Source organism: Dipodomys merriami, unplaced genomic scaffold (assembly GCF_024711535.1).
Source record: "Dipodomys merriami isolate MVZ:Mamm:240054 unplaced genomic scaffold, mDipMer1.0.p SCAF_11, whole genome shotgun sequence".
NCBI lineage: Eukaryota > Metazoa > Chordata > Mammalia > Rodentia > Heteromyidae > Dipodomys > Dipodomys merriami.
The window spans coordinates 29,286,066-29,311,010 of NW_027202382.1; the positions used below are offsets into that span (position 1 = coordinate 29,286,066).

General features: G+C 47.4%; 1 protein-coding gene across 4 annotated transcripts in view; it reads left to right on the plus strand.

Moving 5' to 3' along the window:
• Positions 1-24,945, plus strand: part of Rgs3 (regulator of G protein signaling 3) — a 139,385-nt gene that overhangs the window by 9,134 nt on the left and 105,306 nt on the right. Inside the window, exons 2-6 of one of the 4 annotated variants that reach the window (XM_070012030.1) lie at positions 1,237-1,325; positions 14,547-14,597; positions 17,358-17,416; positions 19,493-19,587; positions 20,570-20,638. In XM_070012030.1, coding sequence (XP_069868131.1) covers positions 1,247-1,325; positions 14,547-14,597; positions 17,358-17,416; positions 19,493-19,587; positions 20,570-20,638 — 353 coding nt within the window. In that variant the 5' untranslated portion in view covers positions 1,237-1,246. Of the gene's footprint in view, positions 1-1,168; positions 1,326-14,546; positions 14,598-17,357; positions 17,417-19,492; positions 19,588-20,569; positions 20,639-24,945 lie in introns of those variants that run through there. The other 3 variants (XM_070012045.1, XM_070012029.1, XM_070012028.1) reach the window with 3 other exon arrangements.

Below are 24,945 nucleotides of genomic sequence, written 5' to 3' on the forward strand. Positions count from 1 at the left end.
TCCCACAGTGACAGCAGTCAGAGATTTGCAGAGCAGATGTCTTGGTGTGAAACCACTTCCTGGAGGTGTCTCATGAATGTTTGCTGACAAATCCATGGACTGACCTACCCTTCAGTTCTGCCTCCCTATACCAGGCTGGGGAGATTTCAGACTGCTCCTGCTTAGATGAAGGGGTCCTGCCTTGCTGGCTGATGATACCAGGCTGCAGAGGGAAGCGTGAGGCTGGCTAGAGCAAGCTGCTCCCATCTGGACCTGTGCCAGGCTGCTCTTAGTCTAAGAGGAGGCTCAAGAGAGCAATCCAGGCCATGTGCTGGTGGCTCATGTCTGTAATCCTAGCTATTCAAGCAGCCGCCATCTGAGGATTGTGATTGAAGCCAGCCAGGGCAGAAAAGTCCATGAGACTCTTATTTCCAATTAACCAGCAGAAAGCAGGAAGTAGAGGTATGGCTCAAGTGTAGAGCCCCGGCCTTGACCAAAAAAGCTAAGGGGCAGCACCCAGTCCCAGAGGTCAAGCCCCAGTACTGGTACATGCGCGCGCGCGCGCGCGCGCGCGCGCACACACACACACACACACACACACACACAGAGTGAGAACAAGAGGGAGAGGGAGAAGGAGAGGGAGAGAGGGAAGGAGGGAGGGAAATCGGAGAGAGAAGAGAGGAGAGAGAGAGGAGAGAGGAGACAGGAGAGGAGACAGAGACACAGAGAGCAATCCAGGCTGGCAGAGAAGGGGGCTGCAGAGTATGGGGATGTCCTGTTCTTTGCCAAACTCTACTGCCCTGGGCCAGGAGGTTGTTCCTTTGCCCTTGCTTGGTGCCTGGTGATTACAGGTCTGAGTTCAAAGCTGGGTTACAAAACAGGCTAATTGCGGTCTAGGGGAGCAGGGCAAGCAGGCCAAGCCCGCCCAGGCCCCCGTAGGGCTGGCACTTCCAGCCTAAAGTGAGATGTCCGAGCCAGGGGGTCCCCGTGTGTAGTGATGAGCCCGGTGGCCAGCGGCCGGTCTAAGCGCGCCGGCTCCGGCTCCGGCTCCGGCTCCAGCAGGTGGAAATCTCCCCATTCAAACCAGCGCGGGCCAATCAGCGGCAGGCGCGCCCGGGCCCTTCCAACGCCCGGGCCGGCCGGGCGGGCCTCCCGCTCCGCTGCGCCCGCCGCCGCCGCCGGGACGCTGGCGCTGGGGGTAGGAGAGCCCGCTGCCCCGGTGACGGGCAGCAACACCGCCAAGATCTCGGGTTACAGGTGGTCAAGCATGCAGCGCTCCCTGCACCGGGTCTCCCTCGGCAGCCAGCGCGCCCACCCCAACCTGTCCTTCTACCTCTCCACCTTTGGTAAGTGTCTGGGGGGCCGGCTGCCGGGGTGGGGGCGCGGGGCCGCCTCCCTCGGGGCCCAGATCGGCCAGCCCCCATAGTGACAGGCGGCAGGCAGGGAGCAGGTGCCTTTTCTACTTGGGACACTTCTCTGGACCCTTCCTCCTGCGATCCGGAAGGACGCCCTGCTCCCCCCCTCCCCGCCCTCCCCCCCCCCCCCCCCCCCCCGGCGAGCCAGCCATCGGACACCACCTGTCGCCCGCCCCTGGTGCCAGATGCACTTGGTTCTGCCTCACTTGGCTGAAATAATCACACCCCAGTTAATCGTTCAGAGACCACCAAGTTCCCCACTGGCTCACTAGTTGCAGCCTCTAGAGATAACGTTCACTCGCTTTCCTTTGGTTCTGGTGGCTTCACCTCCTCATAGCTCACCTTGGAGGCTGTAACCCTGCTTCTCCATCAGGCATCTGACCAACAGATTAGGGGGTGGGGAGGATTCTCTCCACACAGATAGACCTTAGGAGAGTTTCAGGACTGTCTTCCCACTAAAGCTGAATAGTAAAAAGCCTCTAGATAGTGGGCTCCCCCAAAGGCCTGAGCAAAGCTGGCTTCAAGTAGCCACAGGTGACACCTCTTCTCCAGAGGGCAGCCCTGCACAGCCCGCCATTTCCTCATGGGTCCTGCAACTCCCTGTAGGGAGGAAGATCTCCCATGGGCTAGTAGCAGTCTTGGGACCCTAGCTCCAGCCTTCCCAGATGACCTGACCAGCAGAGTTTTGTTTTAATTGCATGCAATTTCCTTCTGAAGTTCCAGACAGTTAGTGCAACACAACTGGACTTTGCCCAGCTTTCAAAGGCTGAGCACCCAAGGAGTGAGGCCATTGCTGGGGTTCTTGGCCTCCCTCCTCTCCAGCTCACTTCTGCTCAACACACATGGCTTTTTACAACCTGCTGTTTTCTGCAGGGGCAGAAGGAGTGTTGGAAAAGCAGTGGGTTAGCTCCTGGAGATGGGCCGTGATCTGGCATCCTGGCATTCACTGGTCTGGCTGGTGGAGGAGAATAAGTAGAACAATGAACTACTGATTTGTGGCATTCTCACCAGGTGCCATGATTAGTGCTCTTGCTCCTACAGGGCAGTTCTGTTAACCCCAGTGAGATGTGGGGCTCTGAGAGACAAGGGAGTTGTCCAGAATCTGGGAATGATCAGGAAACAGTGAGCAGTGAAGCCTTGTTACTTTAGCTGTGTCCTGATTACAAAGTAAATAAGGTAAGGCTGGGGTGTAACTCAAAGTGTACAGTGTCTGCCTAGCAAGCACAAGGCCCTGAGTTCAAATGTCATATTCCCCCCTCCCCAAAGTAAATAATGTCAGTAATGTTCATTCCTTTACTATATATGTATAATAATTATTATTATGTGTTATTCTCTCATCTTAACACAATTGAGATCAAATGCTATATAGGTTTATAACCCACTCCTTTTTCTTTCTAGCTGCTTGAATGGGCAGCTATGGGGCAAATGTAAAGGCAGGCAAGAGTGGGCAGGAGTGGGGACTGTCCTGTTCTTACATGGTTTCCCCTCCAGTCTTTCTGAGGACACTAGTCCATTAAACCACACAGATTGCCAGTGGAATCCTCACATTTCAGCCTCCTGAGCAGCTAGGATTACAAGCATGAACCACCTGCACCTGGCTTTTTTTTCTTTTGTTGCTTGTATATTTAATGTCATTTAATGTCAATCTATGTCAGATCTAAATCATAGAACTGTTGTTTTTTTCAAAAATATTTTAGTCCCTAATATAGATGTATACACACACACACACACACACACACACACACACACACACACACACACACACACATTGCTGTTGTTGTGGGGCTTGACTTCAGGGCATGTGCACTGTCCCTGAGTTTTTTGCTCAAAGCTAGTACTCTACCACTTTGAGCCATAGCCACAGCAACATTCCTACTCTTTTTTTTTTTTTTTTTTTTTTTTTTGAACTCTGGGCTTGGGCATTGTCATTGTGTTCTTCAGCTCAAGGCGAGTGCTCTACTGCTTGAACTCTGGGCTTGGGCACTGTCATTGTGTTCTTCAGCTCAAGGCGAGTGCTCTACTGCTTGAGCAACAGCAACACTTCCAGTTTTCTAGTGGTTTATTGGAGATAAGAGTCTCATGGACTTTCCTACCTGGGCTGGCTTTGGACCATGATCCTCAGATCTCAGCCTCCTGAGTAGCTAGGATTACAGGCATGAGCCACCGGCGCCCAGTTTACATTCCTACTCTTAAATATTTGAGTCTTTGATCTATTTGGAGTTAATTTTTGTGTAATAGTTCAGTTCATTTTTCTTTTTCTTTTTCTTTTTCCTCTCTCTCTCTCTCTCTCTCTCTGTGTGTGTGTATGTGTGTGGTGTTAGGCATTGAACCCAGGGCCTTGCAAAAACTAGGCAAATGCTGTACCACTTGGCTACATCTCCAGTACTCCAGTTTCATTCCCCTAATTATAAATACTAGTTGTTCCAGCACCATTTATTGAAAACACTGTTATGTTCCCATTGGATGATCTTAGTACCTTTATTAACAAGTAATTGATAATAGACTCATGGGTTTATTTCTGGACTCTCAATTCTATTCCATTGATTTGTTTTGCTTGTCCTTATGCCAGAACCACACTGTCTTGATTACTGTTGCTTTGTATTCAGGAAGCATAAATCTTTCAATGTTGTTATTGTTTGTCAAAGTTATTTTGGCTTTTCTGCATCCCTTAATTTTCCCTATAAATTTTAGGCATATTTTATATAGTTCACAAAAATGTTGGATCAATATTTATAGAATATCTTCTTGAAAGGATTCAAACTCATTGGCTTACCTGATAAGCCAAGTTATTAACCTACTTGGGGGGGGGGTCTATGAACCGAATTGTGAACCTACCTGAGGTGGAGTAGACCAGAAGTAGGGAAGGGCCAGGGGAGAGAACAGAGTGTGTGGGCCAAGAGATGATGGACAGGCTGCAGGTAGCCATGGGCATGGATGGCACACCCACTTCTCTTGAGAAATGTGTGCCCACAGTGAACCAGCAGGATGGAAACCATAGGAGACAGCTTAAATACAGCATCTAGAGGCGTGTCTGGAGTTCCTGTGTCACCAAGAGATTTAGCTGTGAAGGTGGATTGTATCTGTGAATGGCACAGATTGGCTAAGCAAGGTTTTCCTTTTTCCATGTTTATTGTGGCACAACAGTGTTTACTGGGGCCTTCTTCCCTTTCTGCTTCTCTTTGGAAGCCACAGAAATGAACAATCTGTTTTCTGTAGTACGAATAAAGCTTGGGCACAGATGCCCACCAGCTGTTCCCTGTGATGGCCTGCAGCGTGTCTCTGCCAGCTGCCCATTAATCCTTGTCTCCAGCCCTGCCGCTCTGAGCCTGGCAGGCTTGCCAGGCCTGGCTTGGAACACCCATCCATTTCTGAGGAACTCATCAGTTGTTGGTCAGAGTCCTCTCTGGGTTTTTCTGTCATTCTGAGTCCATCTGCTTGGGAGTTTTCAGAAATTCAACATTTCAGGCTTGTTGATAATTCCTTGTCTTCTCCTCCCTCCCCCAATCCCAGAGCTCAGGTTCTGGGTGCTGTCCCTTAGCTTCTTTGCAAAAGGTTGACAATCTACCACTCTAGTTCTGGCTTTTTAAAAAATTTAATATCAGGGGTTCCTTATTCAAACAGTTTAAGCACTATTTACCAAATGATAGGGCAAAGCAAAAGTCAGAGAACAGCTGTGTGTCAGTGTATTTCTGTGTGCTTATGACCACGAAAGCAAGGAAGTGGTCCATTACATTTTACAGCTAGTGTTTAATAGGTGTATGTTGGGACTGATAAGGAAAAAATAGACCTACCTCATCAGAAAAAAATAGATAAAGGACATAAACAGGAAATGCTCTCTCTCTCTTGCTCTCTCTTTTTCTCTCTCTCCTCTCTTTTTCCTTCCCTTTCTCCCTCTGTCCATTCCTCTATCTCTTTCTCTCCCTTCTCTCTGTTTTTCTGACCCTCTCTGTCTCTGTCTCTCTGTCTGTCTCTGTTTCTGTCCCACATACACATTCAGTAAACAGGAAATATATTCCTCCTCAAAAGTTGTTTCTTCCTAACTTCTTCCCTCTGACTTAAAGGTATTATGTATGAGAACTTCAACAAATAAATTCAACTACAGTTCTGGCTTTTTTTGCTAGTTAATTGAATATGAGCCTCAAAGACTTTCCTGTCAGGCTGGCTTTGAATGATAATCCTTAGATCTCAGCTTCCTGAGTAGTTAGGATTACAGGTATGAGCCGCTGGTGCCCAGCTTGATAGCCAGTTTTTATAAAATCCCTGCATATTTGCAAAGAATTTTACAGTGGTAGGATGTGTCAAATGTAGCTTGCTGCTGAACACTGGTGGCTCCTGCTTATAATCCTAGCTAGGAAGGCGGCTGAGATCAGAGGATCAAGGTTTGAAGCCAGCTCAGGAAGAAAAGTCCATGAGATTCTTATCTCCAGTTAATCACCAGAAAACTGGAAGTGGTGCTATGGCTCAAAGTGGTAGAGCACTAGCCAGTGAGTGAAAAAGTTCAGGGACAGTGCTCAGGCTTGGAGTTCAAGCCTCATGGCAGGTAGAAAAAAAAAAGTAGCTTGCTAATTATGTTGTTCTAATAATCTGTTTCTTTGCTGATTTTCCCACACAATTATATCAGTTACTGATATAGGTGTGTTAAAATTCCTACTACAGGGGCTGGGAAGGTGGCTCAGTGGTATAGTGCTTACCTTGCATGCGTGAGGCCCTGGGTTTGATTCCTCAGCACCACATAAGCAGAAAAAGCTGGAAGTGGCATTGTGGCTCATGTGGTAAAGTGCTAGCCTTGAGCTGAAGAGCTGAGGGACAGTGCCCAGAGTTCATGCCCCATGACAGACAAAAAAAAAAAATTCTTGCTATGGTGACACATGGCTATAATCCAAGATACTTGGGAGGTAGAGGCAGGAGGATCAACAGTTTGAGGCCAGCTTGGGATATTTAGTGAAGTCCTATTTCAAAAACAAAATACAAATGAAAGGGTTCAAGTATGGCATAAGTGGTAGAGCTCTTGGGTAACATGTGCTTTATATTCAATCTCTAATACTGACAAAAAGTAGAAGAGAATTCTACTGTAACTGTATACTTGTACTTGGTGTTGTAACTGTCAGTTTTCCTTTTATGTAATTTGAAGCGATGTTAAGGACATACAAATTTATAATTATCATTCTTCTGGTGAATAGAAACATCTTTTTTTTTTTTAACTAGTCCTGTGGTTTGAACTCAGGGCCTGGGTGCTATCCCTGAGCTTCTTTTGCTTAAGGCTAGCATACTACCAGTTGAGCCACAAATCTACTCTAGCTTTAAATTTTTATTTTTATTCATTTAATGTTATTTGTTTATTATTATTAATTCATATGCACATAAATTACATATATAGTTTATTGGAGATAAGAGTCTCACAGACTTCCTTTTTTTTTTTTTTTTTGGGTCGGTCCTTGGGCTTGAACTCTGGGCCTGGGTACTGTCCCTGAGCTCTTCAGCTCAAGGGTAGTGCTCTACCACTTGAGCTACAATGCCACTTTTGGTTTTCTGGTGGCTTATTGGAGATAAGAATCTCAAGAACTTTCCTGCTCAAGCTATTTTTGAACCACGATCCTCAGATCTCAGCCTCCTGAGTAGCTAGAATTACAGGTATGAGCCACCGGCACCTGACTCACACACTTTCTTGAGTGGGCTGCCTTTGAACTAGGATCCTCAGATCTTGTCTCTTTCATAGCTAGATTACAGGTGTGAGCCACAGGTGCATAGCTAGAAATGTTCTTTTTTCTTCTGGTTGTGGGGCTTGAACTTGGGGCCTGGGCACTGTCTCTGAGCTCTTTTTGCTCAAGGCTAGTGCTCTACCATTTGAGCCAAAGCTCCATGTCCAGTTTTTCTTGTGGTTAATTGGAGATAAGGGTATCATGGACTTTCCTGCCCAGGTTGGCTTTGAATGTTGATCCTCAGATCTCAGCATCCTGAGTAGATAGGATTATAGACGTGAGCCACCAGCTCACCAGCTAGAAACTTTTTTAAATGAAATCTTTTGTAGTTATGAATTCTCTGCTTCATTTCTAGTAGAGATAAAATCTATGTTTCCTGATATGAAAAGCATGTTATTTGCTCAGCCTATTGTATTGATCTACATATTGGTTTTTGTGCTAGTACCATGCTGGTTTTGTTACTATCAGCCTGTAGTTTTGATGTCAATATGTTGTAGTAGTCCCAGCATTGCTCTTTTTTGTTCAGAATTGCTTTGGTCCCTCTGAATTTCGTACGCTTCGATATGAATTTGTAAGATTGAAATTTGTTTCTATTTTGGTGGGGATGGCATTGCATCTATGGATTGCTTTCTGGAGTATAGATATTTCTGCAATCTTAATTTATCTGATCCATTAACATGGAAAGTTTTCCCATCTTCCTCAGGTTCTTCTCCAGTGTTGTATTGTGGAAAATCTTATTTGGTAGTTTGAGACATAACACAAATGAAAAACACAATGAAAATAAATTAAGGATTCTCTTTTTTTTTTTTGGTCCGGTTGTGGGGCCTGAACTCTGGGCCTGAGCACTGTCCCTCAGCTCTTCAGCTCAAGGCCAGTGCTCTACCACTTGAGCCACAGCACCACTTCTGGCTTTTTTCTTTTTGCTTATGTGGTGCTGAGGAATCGAACCCAGGGCCTCAGGCATGCAAGGCAAGCGCTCTACCACTGAGCCAACTTCCCAGCCCCAATTAAGGATTCTCTTATATGGCTGATGGCTATAAGCAAGTATCTAACAGATGCTTGTCATAATAAAAGGCCACATATTTAATTAATTATGGAGAACAAACTTTAATAATAAGTAGATGAGGATGCTAGTTTACAAAACTAACAATGTTGGACTTAAAATTTGACTTATAGCCAGGCGCTTGTAATCCTAGCTACTCAGGAGGCTGAGATCTGAGGATTGTGATTCAAAGCCAGCCTGGACAGAAACTCTTATCTCCAATAAACCACCAGAAAACTGGAAGTGGCACTGTAGCTCAAGTGGTAGAGTGCTAGCCTTGAGCTGAAGAGCTGAGGACAGTCCCCAGGCCCAGAGTTCAAGTCCTACAACTGACAAGAAAAAAAAATTGACTTATAGTTGTGATTTTAAAACATAGTAAAATGTAAGGGAACATCACAAAAAACAGAATGATATAACTTTTCTACATATAGTAGCATTGCATACAAATAGACATATACAAAATTTATATAATGTATACAAATGTATTAAAAACAAAAATGTTTGTTCTTCAGATGAAGTAGTGTGAAGGTCCTGGGATACCTTTTGGTGAACATGTTTCAGTTTTACATATTGCAATTTAGTGGCAATGGTGTGGTTTACATCTATTAACATTCTCTATTAAGCTAATAAAAAACTTCAAAAACAGAAGTTTCTTAATTCGGGTGTATCCTAAAACTATTTTGTTAGACAATGGTAGCTCATACCTGTAATCCTAGATGTTCAAGAGGTTGAGAAATGAAGATCCTTGTTCGAAGCCAGGTTAGGCTGAAAAGTCGCTGAGACTCTTTATCTCCAAATTACCAGCAAAAAAGCTGGAAATGGAGGTATGACTCAAGTGGTAGTGCCAGCCTTGAGTGAAAAAGCCAAGTAAGAGTGAGAGGTCCCGAGTTCAAGGCCCAGAAGTGCACAAAAATCAAAACAAAACCACAGAACAAATTGTATTTTGTCGTTTCAGCTTTTAAAGTTGAAAAGTTGCCTCAGAATTGAGATCCAATTTAAGTGACCTAATTATGGAGGCAATCTGTCCCAGTATTTATTGGCTTAAAAGACCAAACATTTATTATTGCACTGTTTTGTGTCCAGAGCTGGAGAGGAGCATAGAGTGAGGTTTTTTGTTTAGGGATTCTTCTGGAGTCACAGCCAGGGTGTCAGCTAGGGCCTGGTTCTCTGAAGGAGTTTCTGGAACTGGGGGGGGGGTCCTTTGTAAGATGGCTTGCTTATTCACATGATGCTTGGCAAGTGGTGGCGTTTCGGTGCTGGGAAGCTGGCATGCTTTGCATGCATGAGGCCCTGGGTTCAATTCCTCAGGACCACATAAGCATAAAAAGCCGGAAGTGTCACTGTGGTTCAAGAGGTAGAGTGCTAGCCTTGAGCTGAAGAGCTGAGGGACAGCGCCCAGGCCCAGAGGTCAGGCTCCATGACCGGAAAAAAAAAAAAAAAAAAGAGGTGGAGCTCCAAGCTGACCCTTCAAGTTGCCTCATGGTGAGTATTAGCTTCACTCTGAACAAGTGATACAAATATGAATGCACAAAAACAAAAAAATCTCTCCCAATCCCCTCCTCCCAGCCCCCAAAAACCTGTTAAAAAAATTGGGGAAAGGCTATTGGCTCACACCTGTAATACTAGCTCTTCAGGATGTTAAGATCTGAGGATTGCAGCTGTAAGCCAGCCTGAGCAAGAAAGTCTGAGACTCTGATCTCCAATTAACTACCAACCCCCCCCCCCCCAAACAAAACAAAACAAAAAGCAAAGTCAGAAGTAGAGCTGGTAACTCAAGTGGTAGAGCACTAGCCTTGAGTACAAAGAGGCTCAGGGACAGTGCCCAGGCCCTGAGTTCAAGCCCCACAACAACAGCAACAAGAAGAAGGGATGAAGTTATCAGTGCATGCTGCAGTACAGTAAATCTTGTGATATTACACCAAATAAAATGAATCACAAAAGCCCATATGTTTATGATTCCATTTACCCAAAATGTCTCGAATAGGCAAATCCATGGAGAAATGAGTAGATGGGTGGTTGACAGGGTCTTGTGGGGGTAGGGGAGAGAAAGGCATTGGGAATAATGCAAATAAGAGATTTCCAGAGAGGATGGAAATGTTCTAAAATTAATAGTGACTGCACAATCCCATGAATATGTAAGGAAAACAAATAACATACTTTAAATGGGTGAAATTAAACCAGTAGGATTTTTTTAAAGGAACTTTTAAAGCTTATTATATACTGTCCTTGGAAGTCACTTATTGACATGTGTCTCTCCTCTACTACCTACCCCCCCAACCAGGAAGCACATGGCTAACGTCCATGATGGAAGGGAGGGACTAGCCTCTACTTCTTGAAGATCATCAAAGATCTTGTGGGCAAATTTTAAATCTACCACAGGGACCAACCAGCTGATATAGGCCCTGTGCCTGGCTACTTACATTCATTCAAATATCAGCTCTTCTAGACCGTGCTACCAGTTTTACTCTTAGCCTTTGTTTCCTTGCTTGCAAATGAGGATTGAAATAGCAATTATTTCATGAACTTGTAAGGAATAAAACAAAAGGCATGCAGTAGAGCTCTGAGTCCTTAGTAAACAGTGATAAATATGGCCTGCCTTCCCCGAAGCTGGGCTCTGGCCTGGGGGGTCTGGTTTACTGTGGCACTACCTAGGGTAGGGAAGAGGGTAAGGGTTGGGGAATATGACATGTTTGAGGCTGAGCCCCAGAGGAACTTGGTTGGTGTTATGGTTCAGCCAATGTCAGATGCTGACGGTGTTAGATTTAGAAATTTTAATTTACTGGCTTCCCCAGGCCCTATAATTTCTTATGAACACTCCAGAGCAATCTAATTCATTGAGTGACCTGCATATTAATTGGTTAGTTTGTGCTGAGTGGACTGGAAGACTTCTGTTGCCCAGAGCACTGTTTCTGGAAGGAAAACTAGGTTGGGAAGTCATGTTGACATCGTATTTCATAGGAGGCCGTGTCAATCAAGGAGGTGGTAGACCCAGCATAGCTTTTATCCCACCAGTCACCCCTCACCCCCTGGATTTAATTTATTTTGCTAACTCCCATATCCTTTGCATGGTGCCTTGTGAATCTGCAGCTCTCAGTCCTGGGCCCAGAAGAATCTGGGCTTGTTGCTTTTTCATGCGTTCTGAAACTTACCCTCTTCTGACATTTTCTCAGCCCTAGGAGACCCTGTCTGTTCTGACTTGGTTTTCCCTTGGACCCCTGTTCCCTGGTATACTCTTGCAGCTTGTGTTGGCACTGATGGCTGTGACCCTTTGTAGACCGGGTTGGCCAACTACAATCCCAAGGGAACTGGCCTCTTTAGGGTCTCTGCACACCCCCACAGAGGATGGCTTTAGGCACTTTAGCCTGAACACTTCTGGGGGCTCCCATGGGCCACATTCCAAGTGTGGAGAAGAAATTGGATGGATGAAAAGGCCAGAGAGATCAAGGGCCACATCCCGAGTTGGTATTGTCTAGCTCAGCTGAAGACTCCAGGACCCAGCCTCATGTCTCAGTGGTTCCTCTCTCTAGACTTAGAGTCATTTCTTGGGAGCCGTCCTGTTGGTAAGGCAAGCCATGAAGGGTTGCATGAGTAGCCACTCTCATTAGAGGAGGGGCCTTTTAGAGACCTGTGGATTCTAGAAGACTGGGGCCTGGGAAGAAGTCAGGCAGAGTTCTGGCTTCCAGAACAGGCTCTGGGCTTACCCTGGACATGGAACTCAAAGCGAGGTATCTTCCACCTCCAGTATGGCTGTTCTAGCTCCCGTGAGGATCTGGGGCTAGATGGCTTCAGAGGCCTTGGACATTTGATGGAGGAGAATGGTAGGAGGAGAACAGAGGGGACAGATGTGGCCCATAAGAAGGTCCCATTCTTTATCTAGCCTCATCTGCAGGCCTGAGAACTGACTAGGGAACCTGGAGCCTGGTCTGCCAGCTTGGTTTCTATTATAAAAGCGGGGAGGAGCTTGCGGTCCCTCCCCAGGAAAGCCTATTGCTCAGGGCCTACAAAGGCAGCTTCTGTGAGTTCGCAGACTCCTCTGCATTCTGACTCTGTCTTCACCCCAGGCCTGTCCTCCTCCTCCAACTCTAGCCTCTCTCTCGTTCACATCCCTGTCAAACCACTGGGCTGGGAGTTCTCCAAGGGCCCTCTGAGCATTTCAGATCTGCCTTCTCTCACTCAGGGCCACATGTAGGGGGCAGCAAGTGTTTCCAATAGGATTACTGGCCATTTATGTTGGAAGACTTTTTTTTCCTTCTCCTTTGGAAATACCAGGTTTGAACACAGGGTCTCAAGATTGCTAGGCAAGTACCCTACCACTTGAGCCATCTCCATGGCCCTTTTATGTTTTGATGATGATGATGATGATTGTTATTATTTTCAAGTAAGATCTCACTTTTGCCTGGGGCTGGTCTCAGATTGTGATCCTCCTACCTTTCCCTCCTCCATTACAGTCATGTGTCACCACACCTGGCCTGGGAGACGTCTTGATTTCTAGGAGAAGGCCATTATTAGGTCATTGGTGTTGTGCACTATACCTTGGTTCCCAGGGCTTTGGAAATCCGAACGTGTTTGGGCCCCAGCTGGCTTTGCAAAGTATGTTTCATTCTAATCGTAGATATAGGGTTGATGAACTCTGATCATTCCTGCTGGCCTTGTCTGTTTCCAAACCTCTCTCTTCCATCTTCTCCTGGAAGTTTCTCAGCTCTGTGGAACCCCAAAGTGGTAACTGCTCAAGTCTTGAGATAATCATACATTGGTTTCTCACGGAGGCTGTCATCCAAGGACTACCTCACCCTATGGCATTACCCCATCACAGATTGAGGATGCAGGCTCCTCTGTCATTAGGTTCCACCTCCCAGCCATGGACCCTGGGAAATGGAGAGAAGCAGGGAGGCTAGTCAGGCTGGAACTGGAATGAGCCTTCTGGGCTTCTGAGCCCTGTGTACTGGGCTGGAGCACAGTGGGGACTCTGGTGGGTGGGAGGGCTGGAGCAGGGTTTGCTGGCATCTGAATTGCATCTGACTAGCTGATCCCCACAGAATGAGGATCCAGGCACTGCCAGGTCACCATGGCTGGGTGACTCATGCAGAGTTATGAGACACAGAGCTTTCCTCCTTTTTCTTCTCCAAACCTCGCCTGCCCTTCCTCCAACCAGCAGCAGAGCGCAAGCTGTAGCCACCAGCTGGGAGGCGTCTCCAGAGAACACTGAGGGGAGGTCCCTATGCTAAGAAAAGACTTTGGACTCCAGGGAAAAGAACTTAGAGCTGGCAGAATACATCCATCACAGGAGGCCATTTTTTGACTCTGGTTGCAGGGAGGGAGCTCTTTTTACACGCAGGGCTGGAGGTAAGGGAGGTGACTGCTAGGCAGGTTGCTACAGATGGAGCTGGTACATCCCTTCCCTTTTCCCTTTCCTTTCCCACCTGGGTTAGCTTTGAACAATCCTTATATCTCAGCCTCCTGTATAACTATAGCATTACAGGTATGAGCCACCTGTGCCCAGCTGTCATGTTGTTTTGTTTTCCTTTTATTTAAATAAAATCAAGATATGCCAAGAGAAAAAGAATCTCACCTAGCTCCTCATGTTTCACCTCTTTTAGCCCTGGTCCATAATTTTCATCTCTTCCTCTCCCATTCATTCATTCATCATCATTCATTCATTCACACACACACATACACACATGCACACACAGAAAGACAGAAATTGAGAGTGAGAGAGAACATATGTTTTGTTCTGCCACGTGTCTCTCTTAAAAAGCTTCTAAACAACATTTCCAGCCCATTCCATTCCATAATACAGCTATAACTGGTTTATATCACTTTTTTTTTTCTGAGACAAGGTCTTAATTTGAAACCCAGGCTGGCCTCAAGCTCATCCTCCTGCTGCTTCTTGCCAAGTGCTGGAATTACAGGTGTGCACTACTATGTCTGGTAGCTCTTTTATATCAAGAAACAGATTTATCAAGTCTTTGCCATGTTTCTGGATTTCTAGGCATGTGTGGTGTGCAGTTTATGTCCAATAGGGAGCTGGGATGAAGGTTGCTAGCCTGGAGGATGTGCACATTTCAACTGCAGCTGATATTGCCAGAGATCCGTCCCTCTCCAGAGATCCCCCTTCCCTCGTGTGGTCCTCCACCTCTGCCAACACTGCTGCCACTGGCAAGTGAGCTCTGGCTTCCTGGGCTGCCTTGTGCAGAAGCAAACACCCTGTCACCAGAGAGACCCATCTTGCTGGAGACCCAGAGCTGGAGACCCTGCAGGGAGGAGAGGAGGAGCTGGGGGGCTGCTGAGGTACCTTCCAAGCAGCCCACCGGCATATTCCACTGGCTTCAGCTGAACAAGACACACCTGCCCCTTATTACTCCGTTTCCCTCGCCAGGAGCCAAAGCGAGCTTGTTTGTGTTGTTTCCTTAGGTCAGCTGAAGCTGTGTATCGACGCCCAGGACCGCGTTCTGCTGCTCCACAGTGAGTAGGGCACAGGTGGGAATGGGGAAGGCCGCTCCTTCCTACCTGGAGTTGGGGGTGGGGGGCGTGACAATGGACATCTGCCGGGGCTGTCTCCATAGGCCAGCTCCTGTCCTGTCCCTGGTGTGCATGCGTGTGTGTGTGTGTGTGTGTGTGTTCCACCTCAGGCGCCTCTGTCCTCAGCAGGTGGCAGCAGCACCACAGAGGGCTTCCCTGCCTCCCCTCCTCCCCCACCCCCAACCCCGCCTTGCTTCCTTTCCTCTGTCTCATTTCTCACTATCTCATTTCTCTGTGCATCAATGGGCAGCAGAGTCGTGGTTAGGATGCAGTCTTCAGAGCCAGCCCGCTAGGATATGTGCCCTGGCTCTGATACTTTGCTAAGTGACCTTGCATAAGCCCAGGTTTCTCCTTTGTCAAATGGTGGTGGTAACAGGAAGCATGAGACAGGGTTATTATAAGCATTATGTGAATTCATATTGGTAAAATGCTCAGCATCTAGTAAACGATATAGTTAACTCTGTTAAAGAAAACAGAAAACCAAGCTGGGCGCTGGTGGCTCACGCCTGTAATCCTAGCTACTCAGGAGGCTGAGATCTGAGGATCACGGTTCAAAACAATCCCGAGCAGGAAAGTCCGTGAGACTCCTATCTCCAATAAACCACTAGAAAACCAGAAGTGGCTCTTTGGCTCAAGCGGTAGAGCGCTCACCTTGAGCTGAAGAGCACAAAGGACAGCGCCCAGGTCCAGAGTTCAAGCCCCACGATGGACCAAAAAAAAAAAAAAAAGAAAAAAGAAAACTATCTCTTTCAAAACTAGAGCTGGCTATGTGCTAGGGGCTGGGGATTTGGAGGAAAAGCCCCTACCTGTGTCTAGGTGGTGCTGGTGGGCTCCACACTCCATTCTAAATGTGGGACAGGCTTAAGCCAGAGGAAGAAGCTGAGGACAGGGGGAGAATTCATTCAGGTGGAGCAGCAAATGCGAAGGCCCCGGGGTCTGAGAGGTCACGATGTATTGGAAGAGTTGTAGAGCATGACTGGGGCATAGCACAGAGGGGATTTTATATTTAATCTGTCCATTTATCCATTTTGTCTTCCTTCTGACCAGCACATAAATAGTTACCAAATTTCTACAGTGGCCTCCTCTGTCTGGACCCTTGTCCTTAGCTCAGGAGGCCCTGACTGTCTCTGCCACTTCCTTAGCTCTTGCCTCTACTTTCCTGTTCTAGCCAGTTACTGATACCTCCATAAATGTATCCTACTTGACTGAGCCTCTGTGCCTTTGCTCAAGGAACATACTATCCCACAATAATCCCTGTATTAATCTTCCTTGAAAGAAGAGGAGGAGGAGGAGGAGGAGGAGGAGGAGGAGGAAGAGGAGGAGGAGGTGGAGGAGGAATACTCCTTCCTTCTGCTTTTGCAGAAATATGGCTTCCTCCAACATTATTAAGCCTCAGGAAGGAAGGCTCACTTTTGCTTATTTTTTCCTTCTAGGACCACCCCCTCCCACCCCCAACCTGCCTGGGCTATTTGTGGCTTCCTCTGTTATGTTCTTACAGCCTGGCGGCACAGTGCCACCTGGAGGCTGCCCTCTGCATTGGGATGGGAGGGTCCCGAGGGTGGGGCCAGGTTGGCCTCTGCTGGCTTGGAGACCCAGGAGGTCACCAGGCCTGGCTCCTGCCCTTGCGAGGGGGGTGGGTATAGGCAGGAACTGTAACTAGGATACAGGACAGACCTACAGGCGCCCGGGGTCCTCTTCTCCTGGCCTGAAGGGGCCCTCCCGAGGTGAAGTTCCCAAGGACCAGGAAGGAGGGGGGTGTCTTTGCTTGCAGGTCCGACTCCAGCTGTGCAAACAGTTTTTGCAAAATGCATCTTGGCTGCCACGGCTCCATTTGTCCTTCACAGTTTGCTTTGGCTTGTCCCCAGTGGCAGGCCCTCCATCCGTCCAGCCTATCCCCACTCCTTCCTTTGGCTTCCCAGGCCTCAGGCCTCAGACTACTGGGGGCTCCGTGTGAGCCAAACTCCAGGGTTTCATGTAAGCCAAACACAAAATCACACACAGGCCCAGGCTCTACCAGGCCCATGGGCTGATTTCTATGGTTCTCAGGCATACAGATTGCCCTTGCCTTTCATGACCAGACCTGCCCCCACCCCACTCTCATCTCTCCCTTTATTTCTTCTTTCATTTGTCAGCTATTCTACCCAACACTAGATGCATGATCTCATTTACTGGGCAGGACAATCCTATGAAGTTCATGTTAGCATCACTACTATCTAGGGAAGATGGGCAAATCCAGCCTCATAGAGGCAAGGAAAGTTCACTTGAACACACGCTTAGTAAGTGGTGGGATTCACGGTGATCTCTCTAGAGCCTGAGTTTGTGACCTACTTTGCCCGATCACCCAGCACAGCTCACAGGGCAAGGGAGTTCTCCAGAATGGCTCTCTCATTCTGGAAGGCACTCTTGGATGGTACCAAGAGCCAGGAGACATGGGTTCTAAATCCAACTGCCATTCCCAGTGTTCTGAGATTTGGGACATTTCTTAGTCCTTTGGGCCCACTTGTAGCTGCCTTTTCTGTTCAAAGATGAGCCGGACTCAATACATTTAAAATTCTCTTCCAGCTGTAAGAATCTGGTAGTGGAATGCATTCTGTAATTCCATAACCGTTATTACAGGCATGTTGTATATTAATTTTCAGACCTTTTACTGTGTACATGCACACACCCACCATGCATTGACTCCAACTTCCAATTCTCTTTTAGTCATAGAAGGCAAAGGCCTGATGAGCAGAGAGCCTGGCGTCTGTGATTCCTATGTAAAGGTATGTGATGGGGCTGGAGATGTGACATGTATGTGTGTGTGTGTGTGGGAGGGGAGGGTATCAACAAGCATGTCACTGAATTAGAGCCCCAAAATCCCAGCACAACTGTGGATTTGACGTCGTGAGCATTTGGGTCCTGCCACCTCATTCATCGTGTCAGATTTACTCTAGGCCCTGTGCTAGGATAGATTCCTTCCTTTTGCCTTTGGGCAAGAGCTGAAACTTTTATTGTTTTTTAAATTTCCAACTTATTGGCCTTTTTTTTTTTTTTTGTCGGTGGTAGGGTCTAAAGTCTGGGTCTGGGCGTTGTCCCTCAGCTCTTCAGCTCAACACTAGTGCTCTACCACTTGAGCTATAGCACCACTTCCAGCTTTTCCTGCTTATGTGGTACTGAGGAATTGAACCCGGGGGCTCATGCACGCAAGACACGCACTCTACCACTGAGCCACCTTCCCAGCCCGTCCTGAGCTTTTTCAAGGCTAGCACTCTACCACTTTGAGCCACAGCACCACTTCCAGTTTTCTGGTGGTTAACTGGGGATAAGAGGAATCTCACGGATTCTCCTGCCCAAGCTGGCTTCAAACTGCAATCCTTAGATCTCAGCCTCCTGAGTAGCTAGGATTACAGACTACATTGCATTTTTTTTTGTCTTTTCTTTTTTGGTACTGGGGCTCAAACCCAGGAGGTTGTACTTGCTAGGTCTGCATCCCAGCCCTACATTGGATTCTTGACTGCATTCTTCCCCTTTTCTCTTCTTCTTTCGTCCATCCTTTTCCTTTTTATTTTTGGCAGTTCTGGGGCTTGAACTCAGGGCCTTGTGCTCTCACCTTGTTTTTCTCATAGCTGGAGCTCTGCCACTCAAGCCACACCTCCTGTTCTGGCTTTATGCCAGTTCATTGGAGATAGGAAGTTTTTTTCTGCCTGGGCTAGCTTTGAACCATATGATCCTGCAGAGCTCAGTCTCCTAAGTAGCTAAGATTACAGGAGTGAGCCACAGGTATCTGACAAAGAAGTATCAGGGTGATCTTGCTCAGGGTGATCTTGGTCATCCACACAAGTAGCACTGTGAACATGTGGGTGGCTGAAATATAAGCTCTCTGGTGAAAAGCAATGTCTCTACCTTCGCTCCCCAAACTAGAGGCAGGATGGCCAGGTTTGGACAGCAGAATGGAGAGAGTGTCTCAAGGGTTGAACCCTCACAAAATTAAGAGACCCTGCACAAATAAGGGTGTGCTTGTGATGAAGTCAGAGGCCAGGCAGAAGGGAGGGTCTGCTTCCAGCAGGTGCTAAAGGCCAGGAGCCTCATAAAAGGTGTCCACTGTTGCCAGGTGCAGATCCTGGCTCTCACCTCTGCATTGTTCTGAAGCCCTTCTCTGCCAAGAGTCTGGAGAGGGGCTTGGACAGGAGTAGCCTGGACATTGGGGTTGGGGGAGAACAGCACTGGGAAGGGGATGATGGATATAAGTTTAGTGACTTGCAGCATGACCTAAACTTAGGAAGTACTTGGGGACTACTGGGATTTAGAAGAGAGGATCCCTTTGATTTTTAGGAGAAATCCTCATTGTGTGTGTGTGTGTGCTTCTTTGTCTTCACGCTTTCCCTTGGCTTTTTCATTTCAAGGCTAGAGCCCTACCACACTTGAACCACAGCTTCACTTTTGGCTTTTTGTGGTTAAGTGTAAATATAAGTCTCACTGCTAATTCTACCTGGAATGGCTTTGAGCTATGATCCTCAGATCTCAGCCTCTTGAGTAGCTAGGATTATAGGCATAAGCCACCGACACCTGGCTAGAAAATGCTCATTATTCGTGGCCTTTTAGCTAAGATCAAGGGTGGAAACTTCCCGGTTTGGGGGAAGGACTGATAATAGTTCTGACTAGGCTTGTGGCTGCCATCTTGGATGTGGTACCACAACTCCAGCACTACTGGTTCTGGGTACCACGGTTCTTTCTAGTATCTGGCGGGACTCCATTCTGTTCTCTGTAGAGGCTGGTGTGAAGGACACTGGAAGTTTGCAGCTTAGGTAATTACATGTCTAGGAGGTTAACTAATGTTTTTTTTTTTTTTCCAATTGAAGATCTCTTTGATCCCTGATGACAATGGACGACGATGTCAGAAGACGCAGACTGTTCCAGACAGCAGAGACCCTGCTTTCCACGAGCACTTCTTTTTGTAAGTGTCTGGGGCAGCTGGGCCAGCCCTTGAGAGGACAGGGAGGGAGTGTTTATCTGGAAACGGGTTGCCAGATCTAGGTCTAGATCTAAGCAGAAAAATAGTGACTTCTAAAGGATGTCTTTGTTTTCTCCCTCCTTGTGTCCTTCATCCCCTGGCTGGGGGCCCAGGGTAAGGTCCACAGTGAGAAGATATCACTTGGCTGGGTCTCATAATGACATGCCCAGTCAGGGGCAGCCAGCCCCTAAAAAATGTGCACAATTTCCCACTGTGCCTCTGATCAGGCCTTCGCTTTCATCAGAGGGGGTTTTCCAAGTGGACAGAAGGACATTTAGCCTCCTTATCCTCCTTTTTATTTAAATCTGTAATCTCTTTGAGCCTGAACTTCCTCATTTATAAAGTGAGGCTAATAATAGACCTATCTCGGGAGCTGGGAGCTATAAATATGAAAATGCCTAGCAGTGTGGGAGATGCTGTTATTATTTATTTCTCCCATTTCTGGACCCTGGGGCCAAGGGGAAGGTCGTGGTCACTGGGCCTTTTCCTATTAGTGAAAATTAATAATAATGTTTTGGATTATTCTTCACTTCACAAGGTAACTTCACATATTATAAAAAAAATTAGAAAATGTAAATGATCAAAACAAAGAAAACACCTGTCAGTTGCACCACTCAGCTCTGCAAATGCATTTCTCGTGGGCTCCTTTCATTTGTGTGGGTGTGGATTTCTGGGCATGTTTACAGAATGGGATTGTTTTATAATGGTGTCGTGTAACCTCTTCTTTGTCCTTTAACAATGTAATGTAAACTGTATTCTGCACGTAAGTACTCATCCCCCACACAATTTGTAGTATATATTGTTTTTAAAAAAACCAGCTGTTCAGGATCTTTCCAAATTTTTGCAATCATGACCTGCCCCGTGGGTCTGGCCTGGCCTGGAGTTTGGCCCTCCTAACATGCTGATCATCTCATTTGCTTCCTAGTCCTGTCCCAGAGGAGGACCATCAGAAGCGTCTTCTAGTTACTGTATGGAACCAGGCCAGTACAACCAGGTGAGGAGATGTCCTAAGCTGGACTGAGACCCAGCTCTGGGCTGTGACAGTCAGGTGGCTGGCACACCGAAGGTGCTCAATTAGTGCATTCTGGATAAATAAGTGGTTGAGACCACACTAAACTGCAGAGGCTGCTCACTGCCTTCCCCCCCACACCCACCCCCACCCCCCAGTCCTCATCACTACAACCTTGTCATCAGTGGGCATCAGCAAGGCATTGTGTTGTACAGCAGGGGCGCCACCCAGCCTACACCTGAGCTCTGTTCTCAAGGGGCCTTACTGTTCAGGTGCTGTACCGAGATAAATTCTAGTACCAACATGCACATAATCAGCTCCACAGGACTGTGCACCTTGTGAAAACTAGGAGGCCTGTATCCCTTTTAGTCACCACTGTCTTAACAGAACTGCATATGGGAATAAAAGGAGGAAATGAGTCACAAGGGCAGGGAGGACAGGGAGGAGAGGGGAGAAGGGGAGCACGCTGCCGGCCGAGCTGTGCCAGGAGGGCGTTGTGGGGAAAGTGAGATTTTAAACCTGGGCAGAGGGACCAGAAGAGAAGATCAGGAGGTGTTCAGCATGGAAGAAGTCAAGGAGGCAGGAATATGTAGGAATATGTAGGATAGGCCCATGCTACCCATGAGGGGATGGTTTTAGGGGACAGAAGAATCCAAACAGGTTGATCCTGTGGGCTGGGTAGGATATAGGAGAAGAGATGAGGACAGTAATGACAGTACAGAGCAGGGAAGGAGTAATCGGGAGGCGAGTGAGAGCGAGAGGACTGGCTGCTAAAGAAAGAGGAGTGGGAGCAATTAACTGGGAGGCCCACTGTGAGCAGCAGGGGCGCAGTGAGCAGAGATAGCCTAAGGAAGCTGGATGAATTGGGAGGGGGCAGTAATTTGTCAAGCAATTACAGAGCTGAATGAGACTGAAAAGGAGCTTATATGAATAAAAGGCGTTCAACTCATCAGTGTAGACTTGGAAACTGTTGGATGCCTCTGTGTGTGTGTGTGTGTGTGTGTGTGTGTGTGTGTGTGTGTGTGTGTGTGTGTGTGTGTGTGTGTGTGTGTGTGTGTGTGTGTGTGTGTGTGTGTGTGTGTGTGTGTGTGTGTGTGTGTGTGTGTGTGTGTGTGTGTGTGTGTGTGTGTGTGTGTGTGTGTGTGTGTGTGTGTGTGTGTGTGTGTGTGTGTGTGTTAGAGCTAGAACCTTTTTGCAAGCTAGGGAAGCACTCTCCTGATGAACTATATCCCTAATCCCTGAATGCTTTTTAGAGTCCTAAATTTTATTAGCTAGTATACTTTTAAAAGTTCGGCCCCATTGAACCTTCAGAAGAAAGTATATTTATTTCGATTGAGCACCTGCTTTTCAGGTGTGATAGAGTGATATTCATAATAATGTAGACATTGTCCATTCATGTCGCTACCGCCTCGGCCGGTAATGACGACGCGACACCGGACTCTTCTCTCCGCGGTTTATTCAGGACCTTTTAGTAATCTTCTGACCCCAACCCCGGGGAGAATTCCCCACAGCCTTAAATACCCGCTGGGTAGCCAACCCTGATACGCCACGTGGGAACCGCCAATAGGTTCAGGTGCACAGAAGCAAGCCAGATTCTTTGCCTTAGCCATATCAGGAGTTGTTTACCACGAGAGCACTCGCCATCGGGAAGGCGGAGGGCGGAAGCCGGCGCCATCTTCCAGGTGCGGCCTCTCGCAGCTCTCTACACATTCATCCATCCATCCATCCATCCATCCATTCATTCATCCATCCATCTATCCATCCATTCAACTGTGATTTTCTACCACCAACATTCTAGGTGCTGAGGACTCAGTGGGTCCTGTTTGGAGGGTTCCTGATAGAGACTTGAGAATATGGTTGAGAAAGAGCAAGCATTTGTGGGTCTGATCTTGAGTCAGAGCTTAACAATGTATTACTTAGATAAGGTTTTGGTTTTGTTTTTTTTTTGTGTCAGGCCTAGGTGCTGTCCCTGAGCTTTTTTTTTTTTTCCCTCAAAGCTAGCGCTCTACCATTTGAGCCACAGCTCCACTTAAAGCCTTTTTTTGGAGTAGTTTATTAGAGATAAGAGTCTCACGGATTTTCTTGTCCTGCTGGCTTCAAACCTCGATCTTCAAATCTCAGTCTCATGAGTCACTAGGATTACAGGCATGAGGTGCCTGTTTGTTTTTTGTTTGTGAGATAAAGCCTCTCTTTATAGCCCAGGCTGGCCTAAAACTCTCAACCTACTGAATTATAGGCATGCACCACCATACTCAGCTCATGTATGCAGTTTTGTCCTAAGTTTCCTGAACATTAAACTTAAAGTAAAAAAGCTTAGTCTCTTGTTCCAAGTCACACAGGCAGTGAATAGTGGAACCCGAATGGAAGTCCAGGCAGTTGGATTCAGCCCTTTACTCTTGTGCCTTGTGCACCAGTGAAAGGGCAGAAGAGAACCCAATCAGAGCAGAGGGGGTATGAATAGAGGGGAGGAGTGAGGAGTTACTTGCAGTGGTTTTGGTTGGTTGTGGAGGTCAAGTGAAAAGCACATCAAGCGGCTCTGTAGTTATCTTTGGAGAAGGGTTTCCTCCTCAGGGCCAGTGGTTCACAGTCCTGTGTTCAAATCTCATGAGGGCCCTTGTGAGGAGTGCAGGCTCCAAGGTGCTGCATCAGATGAATGAACTCCAAATCTTTGTGGGCAGGGTGCAGGAACATGCGTTTAAACAAGTTATTTGTCCACTGGGAGGCACTGGAGGGCATTGAGCAAGGCAATGATGATGTACAATCTACGTCTATGGTTGTGATAGGTCTTTGGGTGAGAGAGATGCTTTGGGATAGAGGAGAGTGGAATAGGGAACCAGGATCTATTTGGAAGATACTTCTCAATGCTGAATAGTACTTACTGGTCAGGCACTGCTGGCTCACACCTGTAATCCTAGCTACTCAGGAGGTTAAGTCCTTCAAGGATCACAGTTCAAAGCCAGCCTAGGCAGAAAAGTCCATGAGACTACATCTGTAAAATAACCAGCATAAAGCAGGCTAGAAGCTGGGCACAGGTGGCTCATGCCTGTTATCCTAGCTGCTCAAGAGGCTGAGATCTGAGGATTGAGGTTTGAAGCCAGTCTGGGCAAGAAAAGTCTGAGAGACTCTTATCTCCACTTAACCAGCAAAAAGCTGAAAATGGAGCTGTGGACCAAGTGGTAGAGCACTAGCTTTGGGCACAAAAGCTCATGGATCAAGCTCAGGCCTTCAGTTTAAGCCACAGGACTCTCCTTAAACCAAAAAATCAGGCTAGTGGCATGGCTCAAGTGGTACAGTGCCAGCAGAGCTAGCAAGCAAGTGAAGCAAGTATGAGAAGGAGGAGGCCCTGAGTTCAAATCTCAGTACTGCCCAAATAGTACTTACTGGTTATTTACTATGAGAGCAAGTTGAGAAGTTAAAGATAGTCTTGAGTAGCTGGTGGTAACACCTAAGCCAGACATAGTGTAGAGAGGAAGGTTAGTGGGTTTTGGATATAGTGACATGCAGGTACCAGGAGAGATGCCAGGTGAGAGTGTGTGTGGGGAAAGACAGAGAGGGAGATGGAGAGAAGGAGAGGAAGAGAGGAAGAGAGGAGAGAGGAAGGGAAAGAGACAAGGAGAGGGAGAGGGTAAGGGAGAGAGAAAAAAAAGAGATAAGGAAGGGGGGAAAGGAGAGGGAGGGAGAGAGAAAGAGATTGTTCTGTGCTTGTGAGACCAATATGGAGCCATGACCACAAAGAAGCAGGTGAGATTCTGGTCAGATGGGAGAGCATGAGTGGCAGACAGAGGGGTCAGGACCTGGCTTGGAAGAGCTGGGAAATGAAGCGGGGCGGGGGGGGAACCCTGATGGGGCAGTGGAGGTCTCTGCAGAGTCGGCTGGATGCCCAGCAAGCTGCTGGTGAAGACCATGCTGCCCAGGAGTCCTTCCCCGTGCAGGAGCAGAGTGAGCTGCTCGAGCTGCTGAAGGCATCTGTCATGCAGGTCACGTTTCTGGAAGGGAAAGTGAGGCCTGGGGAAAATGAGTCAGCCCCCAGGGAGGCGGCGTGACTAGGGCAGTGTCTCCACTTGTTGCCTATTTTGGGAAAGTGAGATTCCTTATTAAATAAAACATAGCCAGACTCGTGGTCACAGTCCCAGCCCAGAACTCCAGCGGGACAGGGCAGGCTCAGACGGGCCAGAGCTGTCAGCATGAGGGGCGGCCCAGCCTCCCTCCAGGCTCCTCAGTGGGTTCTCCTTCTTGGACTCACTTGAGCAAGAAGGTCAGATGGAGATGGACAGAGAGGACTCACAGGGAAC